Source organism: Gastrolobium bilobum, unplaced genomic scaffold (genome assembly GCF_033153095.1).
Source record: "Gastrolobium bilobum isolate Gb01-03AN ecotype WA unplaced genomic scaffold, APGP_CSIRO_Gbil_v1 utg9986, whole genome shotgun sequence".
NCBI classification, from domain to species: Eukaryota; Viridiplantae; Streptophyta; class Magnoliopsida; order Fabales; family Fabaceae; genus Gastrolobium; species Gastrolobium bilobum.
Window position 1 is genome coordinate 119346 of NW_026896004.1, and position 18336 is coordinate 137681.

The 18336-nt window shown below is 35.0% G+C and overlaps 2 protein-coding genes across 4 annotated transcripts; one reads left to right on the forward strand and one right to left on the reverse strand.

Moving 5' to 3' along the window:
- The first annotated feature begins 423 nt into the window (after positions 1-423).
- LOC133297216 (UBP1-associated protein 2A-like) lies at positions 424-5486 on the forward strand. 3 transcript variants are annotated; one of them, XM_061496313.1, is made up of 2 exons: positions 424-2088; positions 2306-5486. In XM_061496313.1, exon 1 carries the CDS (start codon positions 559-561, stop codon positions 2086-2088), a length of 1530 nt encoding a protein of 509 aa, XP_061352297.1. In that variant the 5' UTR covers positions 424-558; the 3' UTR covers positions 2306-5486. The 3 variants fall into 3 exon arrangements, with proteins under 3 accessions (XP_061352297.1, XP_061352298.1, XP_061352296.1); XM_061496314.1 differs by having other exon boundaries at positions 4274-5486; XM_061496312.1 differs by having other exon boundaries at positions 425-2088; positions 3235-5486.
- A 2101-nt stretch (positions 5487-7587) lies between these two features.
- On the reverse strand, positions 7588-10893 carry LOC133297222 (receptor-like protein 6). Its single transcript, XM_061496319.1, has one exon. It carries the CDS (start codon positions 10832-10834, stop codon positions 7790-7792), a length of 3045 nt encoding a protein of 1014 aa, XP_061352303.1. The 5' UTR covers positions 10835-10893; the 3' UTR covers positions 7588-7789.
- Positions 10894-18336: the final 7443 nt, after the last annotated feature.

Consider the following 18336-nt stretch of genomic DNA (forward strand, 5'->3'; position numbering starts at 1 on the left):
AAATGTTATAAATACATTATTTGTATTATTATAATAACAAAGTGACCCCTAAAAATATATATTTTGATATTAAATTAGTAGAAATCAAACACACTTTGTATATGGATACCAACTTCTCATACAGAGGCCTAGTTGATTCTGCACAACAATTTTAAGCCCAATTAAAAATAGAGAGGATATATTTTTACTACCAAAAATATTTACTATCAATCCATTATCTTCATAATTATCATTGGATCAAAAAGATAAAATATTTAAAAAAAATTCAAAAAAAAGAAAATATTAATCCAACGGTGGGTGATTACGGAAGCAGTGAATTTTTCTAGTATTCTCACTAAAGTTGGCCTCATAAGAATCTTTCTCTCATGATAGGCCTGACCCGTCTCGGCCCAAGAAGATATACACATGACATAACACGGCAGTGGAATGCAGTGGCAGTGGAATAGCTTACTCAGCACTCAGCATCATAATACAAGTTCAGATATACGACACCAATTTCCCCTAATTTCTCTCTCTCTGTGCAAACCCTAACCCTAGCTTCGTTTCTATCTCAACGCCATGGCCAAGAAGCGAAAGCTTCGATCCTCCGACCCCGAGCCCACCAAGCAGGTCGAGCCACAACCCTCACAGGAACAGGACCAAGAGGTAGTGGAAGCGGACCAACAACCCAACCCTGAACCAACCCCAGTAGAAGAAGACAACCACAATATGGCCGTCGATGAAGACCACGCGCCGCTACAGGAACAGGAACAACCGCAAGATGATGATGCAAACGCCGAAGGAGAACCAGAAGAAGAGCCGGAAGATGAACAAGAAGGAGAACAACCACAACAAGAACACGAAAACCTAGAAGAACAAGAGCAGGAAGACGCAGAAGCTTTGAACCATGCTGCGACATCGGAATCCGTTGGGGTTGAGGCGAACGGCGCTGAGGATGGTGGGAACGAAGAAGAAGACCTCGGATTGGAGGACGAGCCCGTCGAGAAGCTTCTGGAACCTTTCACGAAGGAGCAGCTGCACTCTCTGGTGAATCAAGCCGTTGAGAAGTACCCGGATTTCGTGGAGAATGTTCGTCAGCTGGCCGATGTTGACCCCGCTCACCGGAAAATCTTCATCCACGGCCTCGGTTGGGACACCACAGCCGAAACCCTTACCAGCGTGTTTGGGAAGTACGGCGAGATCGAAGACTGCAAGGCCGTTACCGATAAGGTGTCTGGGAAATCGAAGGGCTATGCCTTCATCTTGTTCAAGCATAGGAGTGGGGCTCGTAAAGCGCTGAAGCAGCCCCAGAAGAAGATTGGGAACAGAACCACCTCATGTCAGTTGGCCTCCGCCGGACCTGTTCCGGCACCGCCACCTACGGTTCCTGCTGTTTCTGAATACACCCAGAGGAAGATCTTTGTGAGCAATGTGAGTGCAGAGATTGATCCCCAAAAGCTGCTTGAGTTCTTCAGGCAATTTGGAGAGGTGGAGGATGGTCCTCTGGGTCTTGACAAACAGACCGGGAGGCCGAAGGGATTTGCACTCTTTGTGTACAAGTCCGTGGAGTCTTCTAAGAAGGCTTTGGAAGAGCCGCACAAGAATTTTGAGGGGCACGTTTTATATTGTCAGAAGGCTGTAGATGGTCCTAAGGGAAACAAAGGGTATCATCAGCAACAGCACCACCAGCCACACCACTCTCATCATCACCATCAGACTCACTACCAGTCAAGGAAGGACAAGAACAAGTATTCCTCTGGTGGTGGGCCGTCACATGGTGGTGGTGGTCACCTAATGGCGCCGTCAGCCCCTGCTGTTGGGGGTTTCAATCCAGGAGTTCCAGCTCAGGGGTTGAATCCGGCGCTTGGACAGGCATTAACTGCTTTGCTTGCAAATCAAGGAGCTGGCTTGGGGCTTGGGAATCTTCTTGGAGGTCTTGGTGGTGCACCAGTGAACCAGGCCAGGCCACCTGCTGCATATGGTAATCAGGCTGCTATGAGCTATGGGAACCAACCAGGGATGCAACCGGGGTACCAAAATCCTCAAATGGGCCAGAGTAGTGGTGTTAGACCTCACCCTGGTGCTGGCCCTCCTTACATGGGTCATTAGGTCAGTGGCTGATATCTTTTGCTTTTTCTTAATCCGTATGCTGCTGAATCTATAACAATTCATGTGATTTCTAAGGTTATATGTTGAAAAGTTTTCGGGTGGTGTAACATGAGACTGTTGAATGTGAAGGTTCCTTGTTGAGAATAAGGAAATACATAAATTGGAGGTATTAATATTAATATATACTAGATGAGGACTAAAAATCATAAACCATTAGGTCTTACAATCCATTATAATGTGAAGGAACCAGGCATTGCAGATGGATTAGTTCAAGTAATATGCCAAGTGTGCTTGCTTGCATTGAGATTGATGAATATATGCTTTCTAACTCAGGATGGATCTGAACTGTGTTTAAATGCTCTTATGTCCATAAACAGTTTTTTTTTTTTTGTTTTGCAGTTATCACATGATGAATGAGCATGGGTAAACTTATTATTTTCCAGTTTGATATGGAATGACTCCTCTCATGTCTCATTTAACATGGCTAGGTCATGTGAGATGATTTCTGTTGTGCATAAACAAGTCAATGGTGACGAGAGATTAGAGCAAGAAAGCGTTAAGACAAAGAGAGAAAAAATGGTAATTGTTGATTTGTCTATGGACGAACGAGATCGTCTCACATGACCTAGTCAGGTCAAATGAGACATGAGAGGACCCATTCCCAATTTGATAAGTTATTTCTTGTTTGATTAGGCTAGTGCTGCTACAATATGCTCAGCCTGTTGTGTCATTTTATTAGGACTGCATTCTCGCCCATTGTTAAATTGTAATGAATTATTTGAAATTGAATAATTAATTTTATTTTGTAAAAGAAGGAAATTTGAATTCATATTATAAGTTCTCTTTGTTTTAAGTTCTATTCCCGTCAAGCTTCTGGATTTATTCAGTGAGAGCATTCCAAAGCTTGCATTTAACTCTTTTACCATGTGTTGCCCATACCTGATTTTTTATTGCGTTCCGCTGTTTTTATTAAACAAACTATTATCATGATTGGCATTGTAGTTTGAAACAACTATAACTCTTGAAAATCTATTTTGCAGTACAAGAGGTATGACTTTTTACATTTCATACTTGTATTTGTGTTTCTTCTAAAGATAATTGGTTTTTAAAATTAGTCCTTTTATGCTTTATGTATTCATTGTGCAGATACCCTCATAGATGCATCAATCATTTAGTTTTGGACTCCGCTGATTCTTCTGAAGTACCGGGCACTATTCAAATGCATCTTTTAAATTTGTAATTTGTTGCTACTATTTGAATACTAAAGAACCAGATTCTGAAACCTGTATTTTCTTTCTTAGTAGATTTCCCCTACCTTTTTTAAAAAATATGTAGTACCTCTTGTTCCTTTGAGGAATTTGGAGGAATGGGTTGAATTTTGGGGCAGAGAAAACCTTGTTACAATAATTTTCATGTGTGTTGTGGACCTTTTTTCTTGAACTTTTGATTCTGTTTTATCATTGTTGTTTAGCTTCGTAAAGCATGACTGGTACCTTTAAGTGTAAGTTATATATTTTACTTATGTATGTGGCGTTCAGCTATGATTTGTGAGAACTATTCATCTTTTTCAGATATATTATCTTATCCAAAAATGGTATTATATTACGGGAGTTGGTGACAATGCAATAGCTATTTTTTATGCGTAGAGTATGATAGAGATTATTTACATTTTAATTCCTTTATATCATTTGAATGTCATTGGTTTCTCCCGGATACTTTTCGCAAACTCTGTTTTTCTTTTCTCTGTAATTTTTGGTGGGGGATTGAGAGTGGATAGAGTATGACAGGGACTCATTAAACAAGGTTTTTCTATTCCAAGGTTTGTTATTCCGACATGCTATTTTGTCCTTCAGTGCAATTTTCTATATTCAAAGATCATGTTCGTGATGTTTGGACTGAATCAATAAAATCAATATTCTTTCTCCTTCCTCAATGAGGGATGGAACAGTTGTTGAACTGAATCAATATCCATCTGACTCCTGTAATCTTTTTTCTTTCCATTCTCAAAGTGAGGCCCAAGATTTTTAGGTGTAAAATAGTTTGTTTTCCCATTTTCTGCTTGCAATTTTGTGTTTTCTTATAATTAGTGGAGTTATTTTCTGTATAACTTTGTTACATATTGAGGACTGATCTAGATATAACACGTCACACCATATTTTATTTGCCTGAGGGGTTGGCTTGCCAGACGCGTAGGTCCTTGCCACAAAACAAATGCTAGAATCTATTCATAACTTCTGTCAGCTGCATCCAATGATGGAGCTTGGATCCTTCCTTTCACTTCCAATGCAAGAGCTGGCCACACTTGGTGGGTGGGTTACTCTAACTGTATACAAGTGTACCCTGGTTTGGAGTGAATGTCAGAAGATCAGATGGATCTGGTGGTGTTATCATCGTTGGAGTTATCCATGGGTATGATCTTTTCTTTTGCTATAGACTGTTGGGGGGAAGTTAAGTTCGGGAACTTGCCTTCTTTTGACTTGCGGAGGCTTTTAATTGGTTTCTGAATATATTCTTCTTGGTGTATTACCAAGTTGGGCTTCCCAATTTCGCATAGGATTTCAAATTTATTGTTTTTTGACGTATAATCTTACTGGAAAAAAGCCCAATTTGATTTAGCTGTGGCATTGATGAAGTTAATATTTTTGGTAAAAACATGACTCCGAAATATGTTGCTTTGGCCAAAATGTCTATCCAAATCATTTCGAAAACAGTTACTTTTTCTTAGTGCAAAGTTGAAGCGCTTATGAAGGCAATACCAAACTGGGTTTAAGTTGTATTCTTAGAAAGTTTAATATTTTCTTTCAGTTTTTGTTTGCGTGAAACTGAGAATGCATAATTTTCTCATCATAAGGACAAATTTTTAGTATGCTGCCTAACCCTCTGGATGTTATAATAGAAAAGATTAGAGTCGTTGATGAGACAGCTTGGAAGTGTTTTTCTATGGTGGATGGGACAGTTGGCTGCATGAACTGCGCATGTGGACCATAAACACCACGAAGGTATTATTGGCTTCTTATGTGATTAAGCCAGAGGCTGATATGGATATGTTACTGAAGAATATTACAGAAAAAATTGAAAATAATACGTTATTTGACATGTTATATTTTGTTAGAGCTGCAATAAATTTGAAGAGGTTAGACCAAGTGTTACATTTTGGAAAATTTTGGTGTCTTCCAAAACTTCTGAATTTGGATACTTCTTGAAGAAGATCAGTCAAATGTGCTAAGCAGTGTAATCCTTCGAATAAAGGGATTTAGCAGTTAAAATTGTTGCAGAATATTCTGGGATGATGGTCACGCTGTCACACTCTGAAGTTGCTAATATGGTTAATTAATTAGGCCTTTACTTTTTCGGATTTGTTCCTTGATTTGTCACATAACTACTTAACGGGAATGGAATTGAGCATAGAAATTGGAATTTGATTTCATATTTTTATAGCGATATGTTTAGTAGTGCAGCAAGAGGGTTGTACATTGTGTTGAATATGCCTGGAGCATGACTAGGCACGACCCTGCCTTTTTACTCGCATGGGCACAATTGCAATGGAGAGATGAAAATGCGCTCTTGTATATTTGCTCATCATATCCCCGTTTGTAATGGGTCTGGGCTCAAATTTGTCTACTGGATGAGCACGTAATACTCTTATGGGTGCTGCCAGTATGTTACTATTCCAGGAAACTACTGAAACGTTATCCGGGATGGCTTGCATCCTGTACTTCAGCTTCAGCCATATGCATCTTTAAGTTCAATTTCTCTGTTCCCCTTTTGTTACGTAGGAGCCATGAAATATGCATCAATGACTCGAAACGTAAACGCATGGGCCCAAGTGAGCGTATTTTAACCTTGCAACAACTCTAATCCAAGTCTATAATTAGTCTTCAGTTACTCTGAAATTGAAGTAAACCTAATGGGGAATTAGGAAATAGTCCTAATATTTTGGGATATAGTGTATTTACGTTTCCAAAATATTCTTTTTAAATAGGCCGACCCCCTTCTGCCAGGGTCCTCTTTGGGATACTGATGTACAGAACACTGCATCATAGAAAATAATTTTCAAATATTCCAACAATCAAATGTTGTGACACACGTATTATACTTCAATCATTAACATTATTGAATGGAATGAATGCGTCGCGATATTTGTTCTTCAGTTGCTAGCTAACATATTCCTCTGTTTGTTCCATTGGAATATACATATAGGCATCTCGGCGCGCTAGAAAACCTGATAAGATTAAACCAAAGAAGCCCAGCAGGTTTATGGATTGACGCAACAAGAACGTAGCAAAAAGTTAGGCATTTCGTGTGTTTAACTGCGTGCAATCTCACAATGTAAAGCCAACAAGGAAATGTGAACTTGGAAAGAAATTCAGTATAGTAACTATAAAGTGCTCTGCCTTATTCTTCCACTTTGTTCCTCGATTACTTTAGAGATCTCAAATGCGGATATTCGTCAATAATTATGAACTATGATCTTTAGCTTTTCAAATTTTCATAGATGTGGAAATTAATTCATCCAGCAGTCAATGGCCTGCATTCTTTTGCCCGATTCTCGCATCATTCACGCTGAGTGGTGGTTAATAAAGTTCTGCCATCATCATCTCCAAATAATGAAAATTGAAGTGTTAGATAAGGAAATTTAGCACCGTGCATGAAAAGGAGAGCACTCAGCGATTGATACGTCCAAAAAATGCATGCGAATGTTATCTATTCATGTTTCAGAAAATTGAGTGAATCCAACCATATCATTGTTAAATTTGACAAAATTATCTATTCATGTTTCAGAAACTAGGTTGTTCAATGTTACAATGAAAAATAGAGACTAACCTCGATGATTAATGTCAGAATGCAACTTTTAAAATGAGTGGTCTCCCACGAATGGATTTGAGGATATTTGCTGGAGGTTTTGTGGTTTTTGATCCTTTTCTCTGTTACACTCATTTTATCTTAATTTAAACAGCTTTTATTCCTCAACGAACAATAAAAGAACACAACCACTTTCATCAGTAACAAACATAACTACATAAATTAACAAGTGCTGTAGCACAAAATGGTTCATCAAGCCAGAAGGGATTCCCTCTCTTAAGACTTGAAAGTGTGCCAGGTTTCTTAGCAGAACATGATAATCTATAAAGATTACATATACAGATACATAAGATTAGAATCTAGTCGTCTAACACACAGTACCAGATATCATCATTAGATCAAAGTATTTTGTAGTATCTACGGAAAGATAAAATTATGTAAAACTTAATAATTTTATATTATATCTCTATTGCAAAATTCAACTAAAGAAAATTTTGTAGTGTCTACAGAAAATATTTATGTGTTCCATACATGAGTAGGAAGACTAAATACTGAACCTTCGTCAGTAAATTGTAAAACTCTTGGTTCTGTTTTATGATGATTGCGTAAACATAAATTGTTTCAGAATAGTATACCTAATGTTAGTAATAAAATCCTGATTTTGTGATGATTGAAGGGTTGAATGCGTGAGTTTTTCTTGAAGCCTTTGCAGGTCAGTACTATGAAAATTTACAACAATTTAAAACATAAGCAAATGATCACTAATTTTTCGTATTTGCAGGACAACTTGAAATAGATCACTCAATGGTATTAATAGAGATAAAACCTCATTATTCAAGCAGAGAAGTTAAAATTACATAAAACTGCATATATGCATTAAAAAAGAAACCGTATCAAACTAATTTCTTCCTCCACGATTTGCACGGGCTCTGTTGTTTGTCCTTTTCAATCTTTCATTAAGCATCCCTTCAAAAAGTCTCGCAAGCCATTGAGGTTTCCCAGTGATAAACACATTACATCCCAAGAGCATTCCAAATACCATCCCACATGCATATCCCACTACTACGGCTTTCCAGCCAAACCCTGATTCTTCTTCATGGTCAAATGTTGAGTGTGGTGGCAATTCTTCATCCTTGTTGCATGATTTTGTCAGAGGCAATCCACATAGCAGTGGATTTCCTTCATAGGAATCATTTTCAAATGTGTTAAACTGTCTCCCTGTAGGTATGATTCCCTCAAACTGGTTTTGTGAAAGGTTCAAGAATTCGAGAAAATTCAAATTTGTCAAATCCGTGGGAATCTCACCTGTCAGCTGGTTCCATGAGAGGTCCAACCATTCCAGATTTCTCAAATTACTCAAAGATTGTGGAATGGTACCGGTGATTCCATTGTGTGAAAGGTTAAGCCCTTTGAGAGAATTTAATTCTCCAACAACACTTGGAATTTCTCCTTCAAACATGTTATTTGACAGATCAATAGTTGTGAAAGTAGTTAATATCCTCACTAGCTCCATATACTGACCTTTCATTATGACGACCACTGAATCATTATAAAATGTGTTGGGGTTCATATATTTCAAACCAGTTTGGCCTTCATTAACATTCATCATTCTTTGAAAGTTCTTGATGCATGATGCTGGCAAGGGACCACTAAACTTGTTATTGGAGACATCAAAAATTCTCAACTTGGGAAATGGATGCTTGGTGCTGGAACAAGTGATGACACCATGAAGTTTATTTGACCGTAAACTAAGTACCTGTAACTCTTGCAGAGTTTCAAGCCAACTGGGAAATGTATCTTCTATGTTATTGTCTCCAAGATCCAAAACTTGAAGGAATGTGCAGTAGGCCAAAGACTCTGGTAATGGTCCCTCCAGTCGGTTGCCATTCAACTTTATAGTCTGGAACGCATTTCCCTTAGAAAAGTTTCTAGGTATTCTTCCGTGAAGGTTGTTCATTTGCAAATCCAACACCGAAAGATAAGGAAATGTTCCCAGGCATTGTGGAATCATGCCTGACAAGTTGTTGTGAGCCAGGTTGAGCACATAGAGGGAGCTTGCATTGCAAATTGTTGAAGAAATGTCTCCCGTCAAGTTGTTATTTGAGACTGAAAAGAACTGAATGCCATACGGTGGAATTGGAAGATCTCCTTGCAACATGTTGAAACTGAGATCAATATATTGAATGTCCTTCCACGAGAGTAAGAGCTTCTCATTAAACCATTTGGGAATTTTTCCATGAATTTTGTTATTAGAAAGATCTAATTCTTGCAGATTTTGAACTCGTTCTAAGAATTTAGGAAAAGTGCTCATATTACAGGAAGATAAATATAAAACGTCAATGTTGGATAAGAAGTAGTCAACACTGCTATGAAAGTTAATAGAGAGAAAACTATTGTGAGAAAGATCAAGGAAGATTAGATTTTTAAACTTTGAAAAACGGTGGAAGTCTACAAGACCACTCAATTCAGTTGATGACAAACCTAAGTCGGTAATATTTTCCAAATCAAATATTGAATTAGGAAAATTACCTTGAAGTTTGTTATTGGAGAAAAACAAATATTTCAAAGAATAAGTTGAGAATTCACTAATTGACCCCGTGAGCTGGTTGTCATTAAGATCTAACTCTGTCAACAAAGGCAAAGAATAACACCAATGCGGAATTGTTCCATTTAACATGTTAAAAGCCAAAGCTAGAAGACTTAATTTTGAAAGTTTAGTGATTTTACTAGGAATGGGGCCTACTAATTTATTATTGGCCAAATCTAAGTGAGAAAGTTGTGTTAGATTAAACAATGATGATGGAATTTGGCCTGTCAGGTTATTGCTGGAAAGTGAAAAAAATTCTAAATTGATAAACATGGCAAACACATCCGGGATGTGACCAGTAAAATTATTAGATTGAAGATCAAAGGAAGTGAGATGTTTAAGATTTGAAAGTAGTGATGGGATCTCACCGTTAAGGTTGTTGTATGGCAGGCTCAAAAAGGTTAGTTGAGTGAGGTTCCACAAAGATAGAGGAAGCGATCCATGAAGATTGCAACCCGTAAGACCTAGGGTGTTAAGAGACTTCAAATGACCTATGGAACTGGGAATTTCTCCTGAGAAAGCGATGGAAGAGAGATCCAAGTACCTTAGATGAGTACTCCAGTTGGACTTTGGAAGCTGGCCTCTGAGCTTTTCATTACCCGACAACCACAGTTCTTGAAGATAAGGTAAGCAGAGGATGTCAGTTGGCAAATTCCCTTGCAATCCAGTGTCTCTAAGACTAAGAGAGACCAAAGAGGATGACAAATTCATTAGCAATGACAAAGAGCTCTCTCTGATTGAAGACATGTCTACGCCATCCATAACAAGCTCCCTTAAATGAGTTGCATTAAGAATGAGTTTCTTCCATGTGGATGGACCCACTCTCTTACTTATCTCCCGGGAGTAGTCGCTGAGATCAAGTGATATTAAGTTTGACAAGTGAGAGATTGTGGAGGGAATATCACCACTGAGTGAAGAGTGTGATAAATTGAGATGTGTGAGTTTCACAAGATCACCAATTCCAGAATATATTGAAGAACCAGAAAAGTTATTAAAAGCTAGGTTGAGTTGTTGAAGGTGCTTGAGCTTGAAGATGGTGCTATTGGGATGGAATTCACCTACAAGATTATTGCAACTGAGGTCGAGACCAATCACGTGGCCTGACATGGCATCGCACGTGATCCCATCCCACTGGCAACAATCTGTACCGTTTTTCCAAGATGCTGTCTTGTAAGAAGAAAGAGAGGAAGAGGAAGAAGGAAATGGATGGTAAGTGTCTAAAGCAAATGAGTTCTTGAATTGTAACAAGGCAGAGTTGTCATCATGGTTGCACAACGGCAACAATGAGCAACTGTAGGAAGGAAAAAGAAGAAGCAACAAACATTGGATAAAATATGGCAACAGAAACCACCCCATGTTGATGAAATATGGAGATTGTCTCCGCTTTACAAACTTGAACTTTCCTCTTTCTCTTTCTCTTTGATGTTCGTTGTTCTTTTGAAGCAGGAACGTAATATTTATAACAAGAGGAGCAAATTCTTTCCCAAAAGAAATAATTATTATTCATATTAATTTCTAATGGTGCGTTTTATAAGGTATTACATATTAAATGTTATTTCTCGTACAAAATCGACCGGAGGAGAGAGAAACGTCCCATTTGGGCGTGACCGAAGAGAGAGACACGTCCCGTCTGGGCGTGTTTTACCAGGTGCTGCCACGTATCACAAAAGTCAATAATTTTATAGTAAAATTTTAGAAGTCCATAACTTTTGACTCGGGTATCCGAATTAGATAATTTTTTTTTTTGATTCCACGTAACTTTTCGAGATTTACGTAACGACACCTTATTTGGCATATTTTGTCTCTCACAAAAAAATTGAATTTACAACAATGATACCGTAATTATTAAAAATGACATGACTTTGTTACCTTATAATTATTACTAAAAATAATCTAACATTTTTATAATCATGAACAAAAACTTAAAAATTAAAATACAACGAAAAGCACTCTTAACTTTTTAATATAAATTATTCGATATTCTGTCACCGACAGATGTTAACCGAATAAAATTCTAAATTCCATAAAATTCTTCATTCAAATTTTTAATATATATCTCAATAACATACATAATTAACCTTATCATAACTTACCATAATCATACAGATATTTATTATGAATGTTTCTAATCATAACAGTAGTTATCTGCTTATTAATTTGAGTTTAAACGTTCTTATGGTATTATTATTGTAAATTCAATTTTTTTTGTGAGAGACAAAATATGCCAAATGAGGTGTCATTTCGTAGATCTTGAAAAGTTATGTGGAATCAATAAAAAATTACCTAATTCAGATATCCGAGTCAAAAGTTATGGACTTCCAAAGTTTTACGGTTAAACTGTTGACTTTTGTGACACGTGACAGCACCTGGTGAAACACGCCCAGATGAGACGTGTCTCTCTCCTCGGTCACGCCCAGATTGAGCGTGTCTCTCTCCAATTGGTCACGTCCCCATGGGGCGTGTTTCACTGCTATATTTTTGTAATTAATTTCAAAACGAGTACTTATTCGTATTTTTTATTAAAAAAACAATAAATTAATTTTTTTGCCATTTATAACAAGAGGAGCAAATTCTTTCCCAAAAGAAATAATTATTATTCATATTAATTTCTAATGGTGCGTTTTAGTTATTACATATTAAATGTTATTTCTTGTACAAAATTGACGATGATATTATTACTTATTACCAAGTTTTGGTTTATTAGAGAGAAAAAAACGTCAGCTATTTTTTAAATTTTACACAATCCCTCTACTATTTTTTAAATGTATCATAATTAAACATCTTCTATTACAGTGAAAATTTTAAATTACTAAATATTTAGACTATAAAATATTTTAAAGAAATTGTACGTTAAAACAATATACGGGAATAAAAAATAAGTCATAATTGCATAACTTTAGAATATAGAAAAATATTTTAGGATTGTTGTAATGAAAATTTAATAAAAAAAACATAATCATATTAATCATTATTACATACTAATAATATGAATCGAAATTAACTTATTACGTCTAATCTGCCAAACATATAAAAACTTAAACTTAAAGTAAACTAATTAAAATATCAACTAATCAAATCGTAAATAACTTTCGAAATGACCTGGCTTACTTGTGACTTGCATGGGACGCTCTTCTGAACTCACGCGGGGAAGACTAGGATTTCTTCCACAGTGTGCAGCTTCTTCCACCGTGTGTATCACTCGAGTTGACTGACTTCTGCTTGTACGTATCCTTATGTGACAAGGATCTTCATCCATTAAAAAATAAAATTCAATGCATGGGATCAACGAACTCTATGTTTCTTTTTATAAAAAAGGAGAAAAAAAAAATTTCTCTCATTTTATTTTATATATATTTTTTTCATATGTTATTTTAAATGATATAATTTTATATTATTTTTAATAAAATTACGTTATTTTAGTATATTTTTACATTTTTTTCTTTCACTTTCTTTTTTCTTTTAATTTTATAAAAAAAAACATCAAAATGACGTAATTTTATTAAAAATTTCTCATTTTACTAAAAGCGACTACCGAATTGTGGACTAAAGTTTTTCTCCATCCATTACCGTCCACAAGGATATTCATCCAATCATGTAAAAGACCTGGAAGGTATGCTCTTGAACTTTAGCAGGGGAGGATTGGACTTCTTCAACCCCATGTGGCTGTTTGTAATGTTGATTATTTTAAAAATCTTGAAAAAGTAGGGTGGGACAAGTTATTTTTCAATGTTTGGCATGAGAAAATCGAAAATATTTTTGGAAAAAATTTTCTCTCATCATTTTAGTGCAGAATCCCAAACGATTATATCATCTGATACATGGTATTTTTATTTTTCTATAGTTTCAGTATAATTAATCCAACATTCTCAAAAAAAATTGGACCTACCAAATACTTTTTTGTAACTTACCCGAGAAAAAAATTCCACTATATTTCTTGAAATGTTTTTTTAAGGTAAAAAAATATATCTCCTATACCAAATAGGGTTGGCAAAACAAGTCAACCCGGCTTGACCTAACCCAACCCGCATGCAACCCGAAAAAAACGAGGTAGGTTAAGGTTGGCTCGAAAAATAAATGAGCCAGAAAATCCAATCCGACCCGAGTCGAGTTAGGGTTAGCTCGCGGGTTGGCTCAAAAATTATTTGCGGGTTGGCTCATTTTCAATCTATTTAAATGAACTTGTAATATTAATGCATCAGTTATGTGGCTTCCGTCAACTTAAACAAAAGGTTACAAAATGAGAAATAAAAACAACATATTCTAGTTTTGAATTTTCTTCACAACTAATTTGCATTAACATCAAGAAACAATCAGAATCACTTGCTAGCTACCAAGTCGGTAAGATATTTGAACCAAACAGAGTCAACAGAGCCTAACAATGTAAAAATGGCATGGATGTGAGAAGAGTAGGGACTTATATTTAAAGAAGGAAGAAAGATAATGACAACATGTGTGGGTTTTTTTTTTCATTTTTGAATATTATGTTTTGTATTTATTTTTATTTTTTAAAAATCTCAACCGGCGAACTGGCTCGTTTGACCAACGGTGTCTCATTTTTTTTTCGAGCTGGCTCGGGTCGGGTTGGCACAAATTGATAGCTTATTTTTGTCAACTCAACCCGACTAATTGTTTACAGGTTACGAGCCAACCTGATAGATTGATTCTTTTTTGTCAACCCTAATACCAAACACCCCTGAGTGACGAGTTTTGCTCATCTCACAAGTATATTCCCATGTAATAAATATCGTCATTACCAGGAGTACATCACTTATTTAAACTAAAAAAACAATTTAGTTAATTATATTTATTCTATTGAATATTAAATTTTATTTTTTATTGGGTTTAGTAAATGAGACTCTTCTTCTGTAGTAGCACTCTGGCACAAAGAATGTAATAATGCAGTCTGAAAAATATTTTTTTGAAATAATTTATTTTTTAAAGATATCATTAAATTGAGGAAGGTTATACTTACCAACTTTTTTTTTATAACCTCTTACAATCATATCTTAACACTGTTGATTTCCGTCATCAACGGTTATCATTTTCTCAAATTAAACTCATTAATTAATTATTAATTCACAATAAATATCAACCGTTGATTGACAGAAATCAACAATATTAAGGTATGGTTGTAAGAGATTGTAAAAAAAAAGATTGTAAGTATAATCTTCCTCTGAGTACAGTTAATCTAGCAAAAAATATATATATATATATATATATATATATATATATATATATATATATATATATATGAGATTTATTAATCTCCTTCAATAGAAGATAACTTATCTCATGCATAGAAACAAGTTATGTGGGTCTCACCATTTAAAAAAAAAAAAAAAGAATGGCACAACTTTTTATGTCTCACTAACATGAGATAGTTGTTTTCTATAAAAGAAGATAATTTAAACTCTCTCTATTTATAAATAGGGTTTTATTAATCTCCTTTTACATAAGATAGGTATCTTATGTTGTAGAGAGAAACTAGGTGGATCCCACCATTACAAGAAAAAAGAAAAAGAAAAAAAAAGTGAGGTACGAAAATCGAAGTGAGAGAAAATGAGATAAGCTACCTCATGTAAAAGGAGACTAATATTTTCCATATATATATATATATATATATGAGACTATGGTTTCTATTGCAAAACTGCCACACTGGTAATTGGTCGCGTATCATAAATTAATATATGCGACCAGTCCCGCATGTATTTTATGCGAGACTCTTACATAGGATTGAACTAATAACTCACTTATGCTAATCATACGAAATTAGTCTTGTATGTCAATCATGTTGAACTTGCCAGCATATGACAATCGTAAGTTTCACATGATAAACGTATGTGTTGGGATATTCAAGTGTGATAAGTCCCACATTGGTTGGTAATGGGCTAAATGAAGAGTATATAAGTAGAAGGACCCATGAACCCAATGCCTTAAGGATTTGGGTTGAGACATAGTGTCGGACTCACTTGCTACGGTTGGTGTAGCCTTAGCTTATTGGTGGTGGCCCCCCGCCATGGGCTTTTCCCTGGACCCGCTTGACAGTGGTATCAGAGTCGGGTTGTGCTCGAGCTAGCCTGGTGATTGGATAGGAGGCGGGTCAAGTACTTTGTGCTTCGGGTATTTGGTTGAGGGGGAGCATACCAATGGTGGGTTTCATACTTGAGGGGAGATTGTTGGGATATTCAAGTGTGATGATTCCCACATTGATTGATAATGAGCTAAGTGAAGAGTATATAAATGGAAGGTCTCATCACACTTGAATATCCCAACAGTATGAAACTAGTCTCATGATGTCAACATACGAGATTAATTGCATTAATTTAATTGTAATTTTATAATTGAATTATTTTGATAATTATTTATATATTATATGTAGTAGTATGATTGTTTCGATAATTTTATTATACACTATAACATTATACACTATAACATTCTTGGCGATTATGTATAGTAGTATGGTTATTTATAATTGGGAAATGCTTTGAAAATACTTACCTCATGTTGTAGAAATAAATTATAAGTGAGACTCACAGATAAGAGGAGAGAGAAAAAAGACTGGTGGGACCTAATTCTTTTTTATGTGTGTAGAAAAATTGTTTATTTCATGTAAAATGATATAAGCATAACCTTTTATAATATAGCTTGAGATTTTTCATTATGATTAGTACTTTTGAAATGTTGTAATTAGTGAATAATCATGATTAAATTTTAGCTAAACGTACTATTGCTATTGTAAAACATAGGTATGTGCCATCAATTGTATTTACAGATTTTACTCAGTACTTAGTGATTATTAATTAATTTTTAGTATGTTTATAATATAAGTTAGGATTTTTAATCGTGATATGATATTTATTTATCGTTATAATTAATGAATAATTATGTTTAAATTTTAATTAAATGTTATAGAAAATGAGTGAGTGGAAGAATAAGAGAAGTGTGGTATTTATAGGAAGGAATTAAAAGATGGGTTTAATAAGAGTTATGTTGTAGGAAAAATGATTGTGTTATGTTATAGGGATTCGTTTTGCGTGCCAGAGTTTTTTTTTTTTTTTTGGTTTCAAAAATTGTGGGTCCCACAAAATGTTGTGTGTATAGGAAAGTTGTTGTGGTCATGTTAAATGATAGATACAAAACCCTTGTAAGATTTGCATAATTGAAATCCCACCATGTGACGTGACATGTGAGTTCCATAGGAGAATTCACGTAACTAAAATAGGAGATAAAAAAAATAAAAAATTAATGACCCATAAAGAAGACTGTAAAACTTATTAAAATTATAAAAAATATAATTTTTATAGGACCATATTTTTTTTTCTCTTCTCTTCACATGACACTCATACACTTTTGTGTGTATATAAAAAATGAAAAAAATTATATTTACAAATTCTTTGTTTACAAATTCTTACAAACTACATTATGTCTTACTAATAAGACACTCTTGGGTAAAATTTTACCAGTAAGACATAGTGTAATTTGTAAGGAAAAAGCTTGTCAATATAACTCTCTTCATAGAAAATAATTTTGTCTTTTAAAATATAAGAAATATCAAACCCAAAATATATAGAGGAGCGTTGTATTTATAACATAAATTTTTTATATTTTTACGATTAATTTATGTCAATCCAATGATTATATGATATATCGGATCATATTTATTATTAATTATTAATAAATTATAATTTTTGAATTAATAAAAATTAAGGGTAAAAAAATAAATTGTAAGAGATTATAAAATTTTTAGATTATAAAAATATGGAGCAAGTTATATTTACAAAATTTTTTGTTTACAAACTACACTAAGTACGACCGGTCATGCTTTAATCATGCAGTGTATGACCGGTCGTACTTAATGTAATTTGCAAAAAAAAATTGTAAACGGATCATATCGCTAAAAATATTGTGTGTGGTGTGGGGGCGTAAAATTCAATGTCGCCCACAAGAAAATAATTTGTGCACCAAATTTGCAAATAAATAATTCAGACATGGAACAACCTTGAATGGTAAAATAGCACCGTGTGTAGCACTCTGAGTTGACAGACTTTTGCTGGCTGTAGCTATCCTGATGTGACAAGGACATTCATCCATTACCCTCCTCCTCCACAAGAGAGAGAGTGAGAGAGGGATGAGAAAGTTACATAAGAGTAAAGGACTACAATCATGTAAGACTTGGAAGGTATGCTCTTGAACTCTTGCAGAGAATATTTGAACTTCTTCAACCTCGTGTAGCACCCAATTTGGAAGTCTTTTGCGGGTTACAGCTTTGCTGATACCACAAAAAATTTCATTTATTAACATCCACATAAATGTTTCTTAGGAATTTGAAGAAATTAAAAACATTAAGGTAGTGTTTGGTTGAAGGTTTATTTTGGGATTGATGAGAAAGTGTAAGTGGATATTGGAAAATACCACGTTTGGTTTAAGTTTTTTCAAAAAATACAAGGCAAATAGGATAGATGGGAAAATGACTTTTGTGTTGATTTTTGGATGAAATTCACTATTACAGAATAACACTTGAGATGTGGTATTTTGAGATAACTGGGGAAGTGAAAAAACAGGTGCAAAGTTTCTCCCGAACATAGATTTTGCATATTTAAATAAATTTTTCTGGTAATATTTGGGTCAACCAAACAACTTTTTTTACATTTTTCTACCAAACTCATTTTCCAACCATTTCCCTATCAATTACATTTTCCTAGTAAAAAAAAATTTCTCCCGAACCAAACAGTACCTAATAGGTTACACAGAAGGATAGACTTAAACTTCTCAAACTCGTAGTGGTACTCAAGTTGGACGAGTTTTGCTCATCTGACAAGTATATTCCGATGTGGATAATATCTTTCATTACTCTCCCA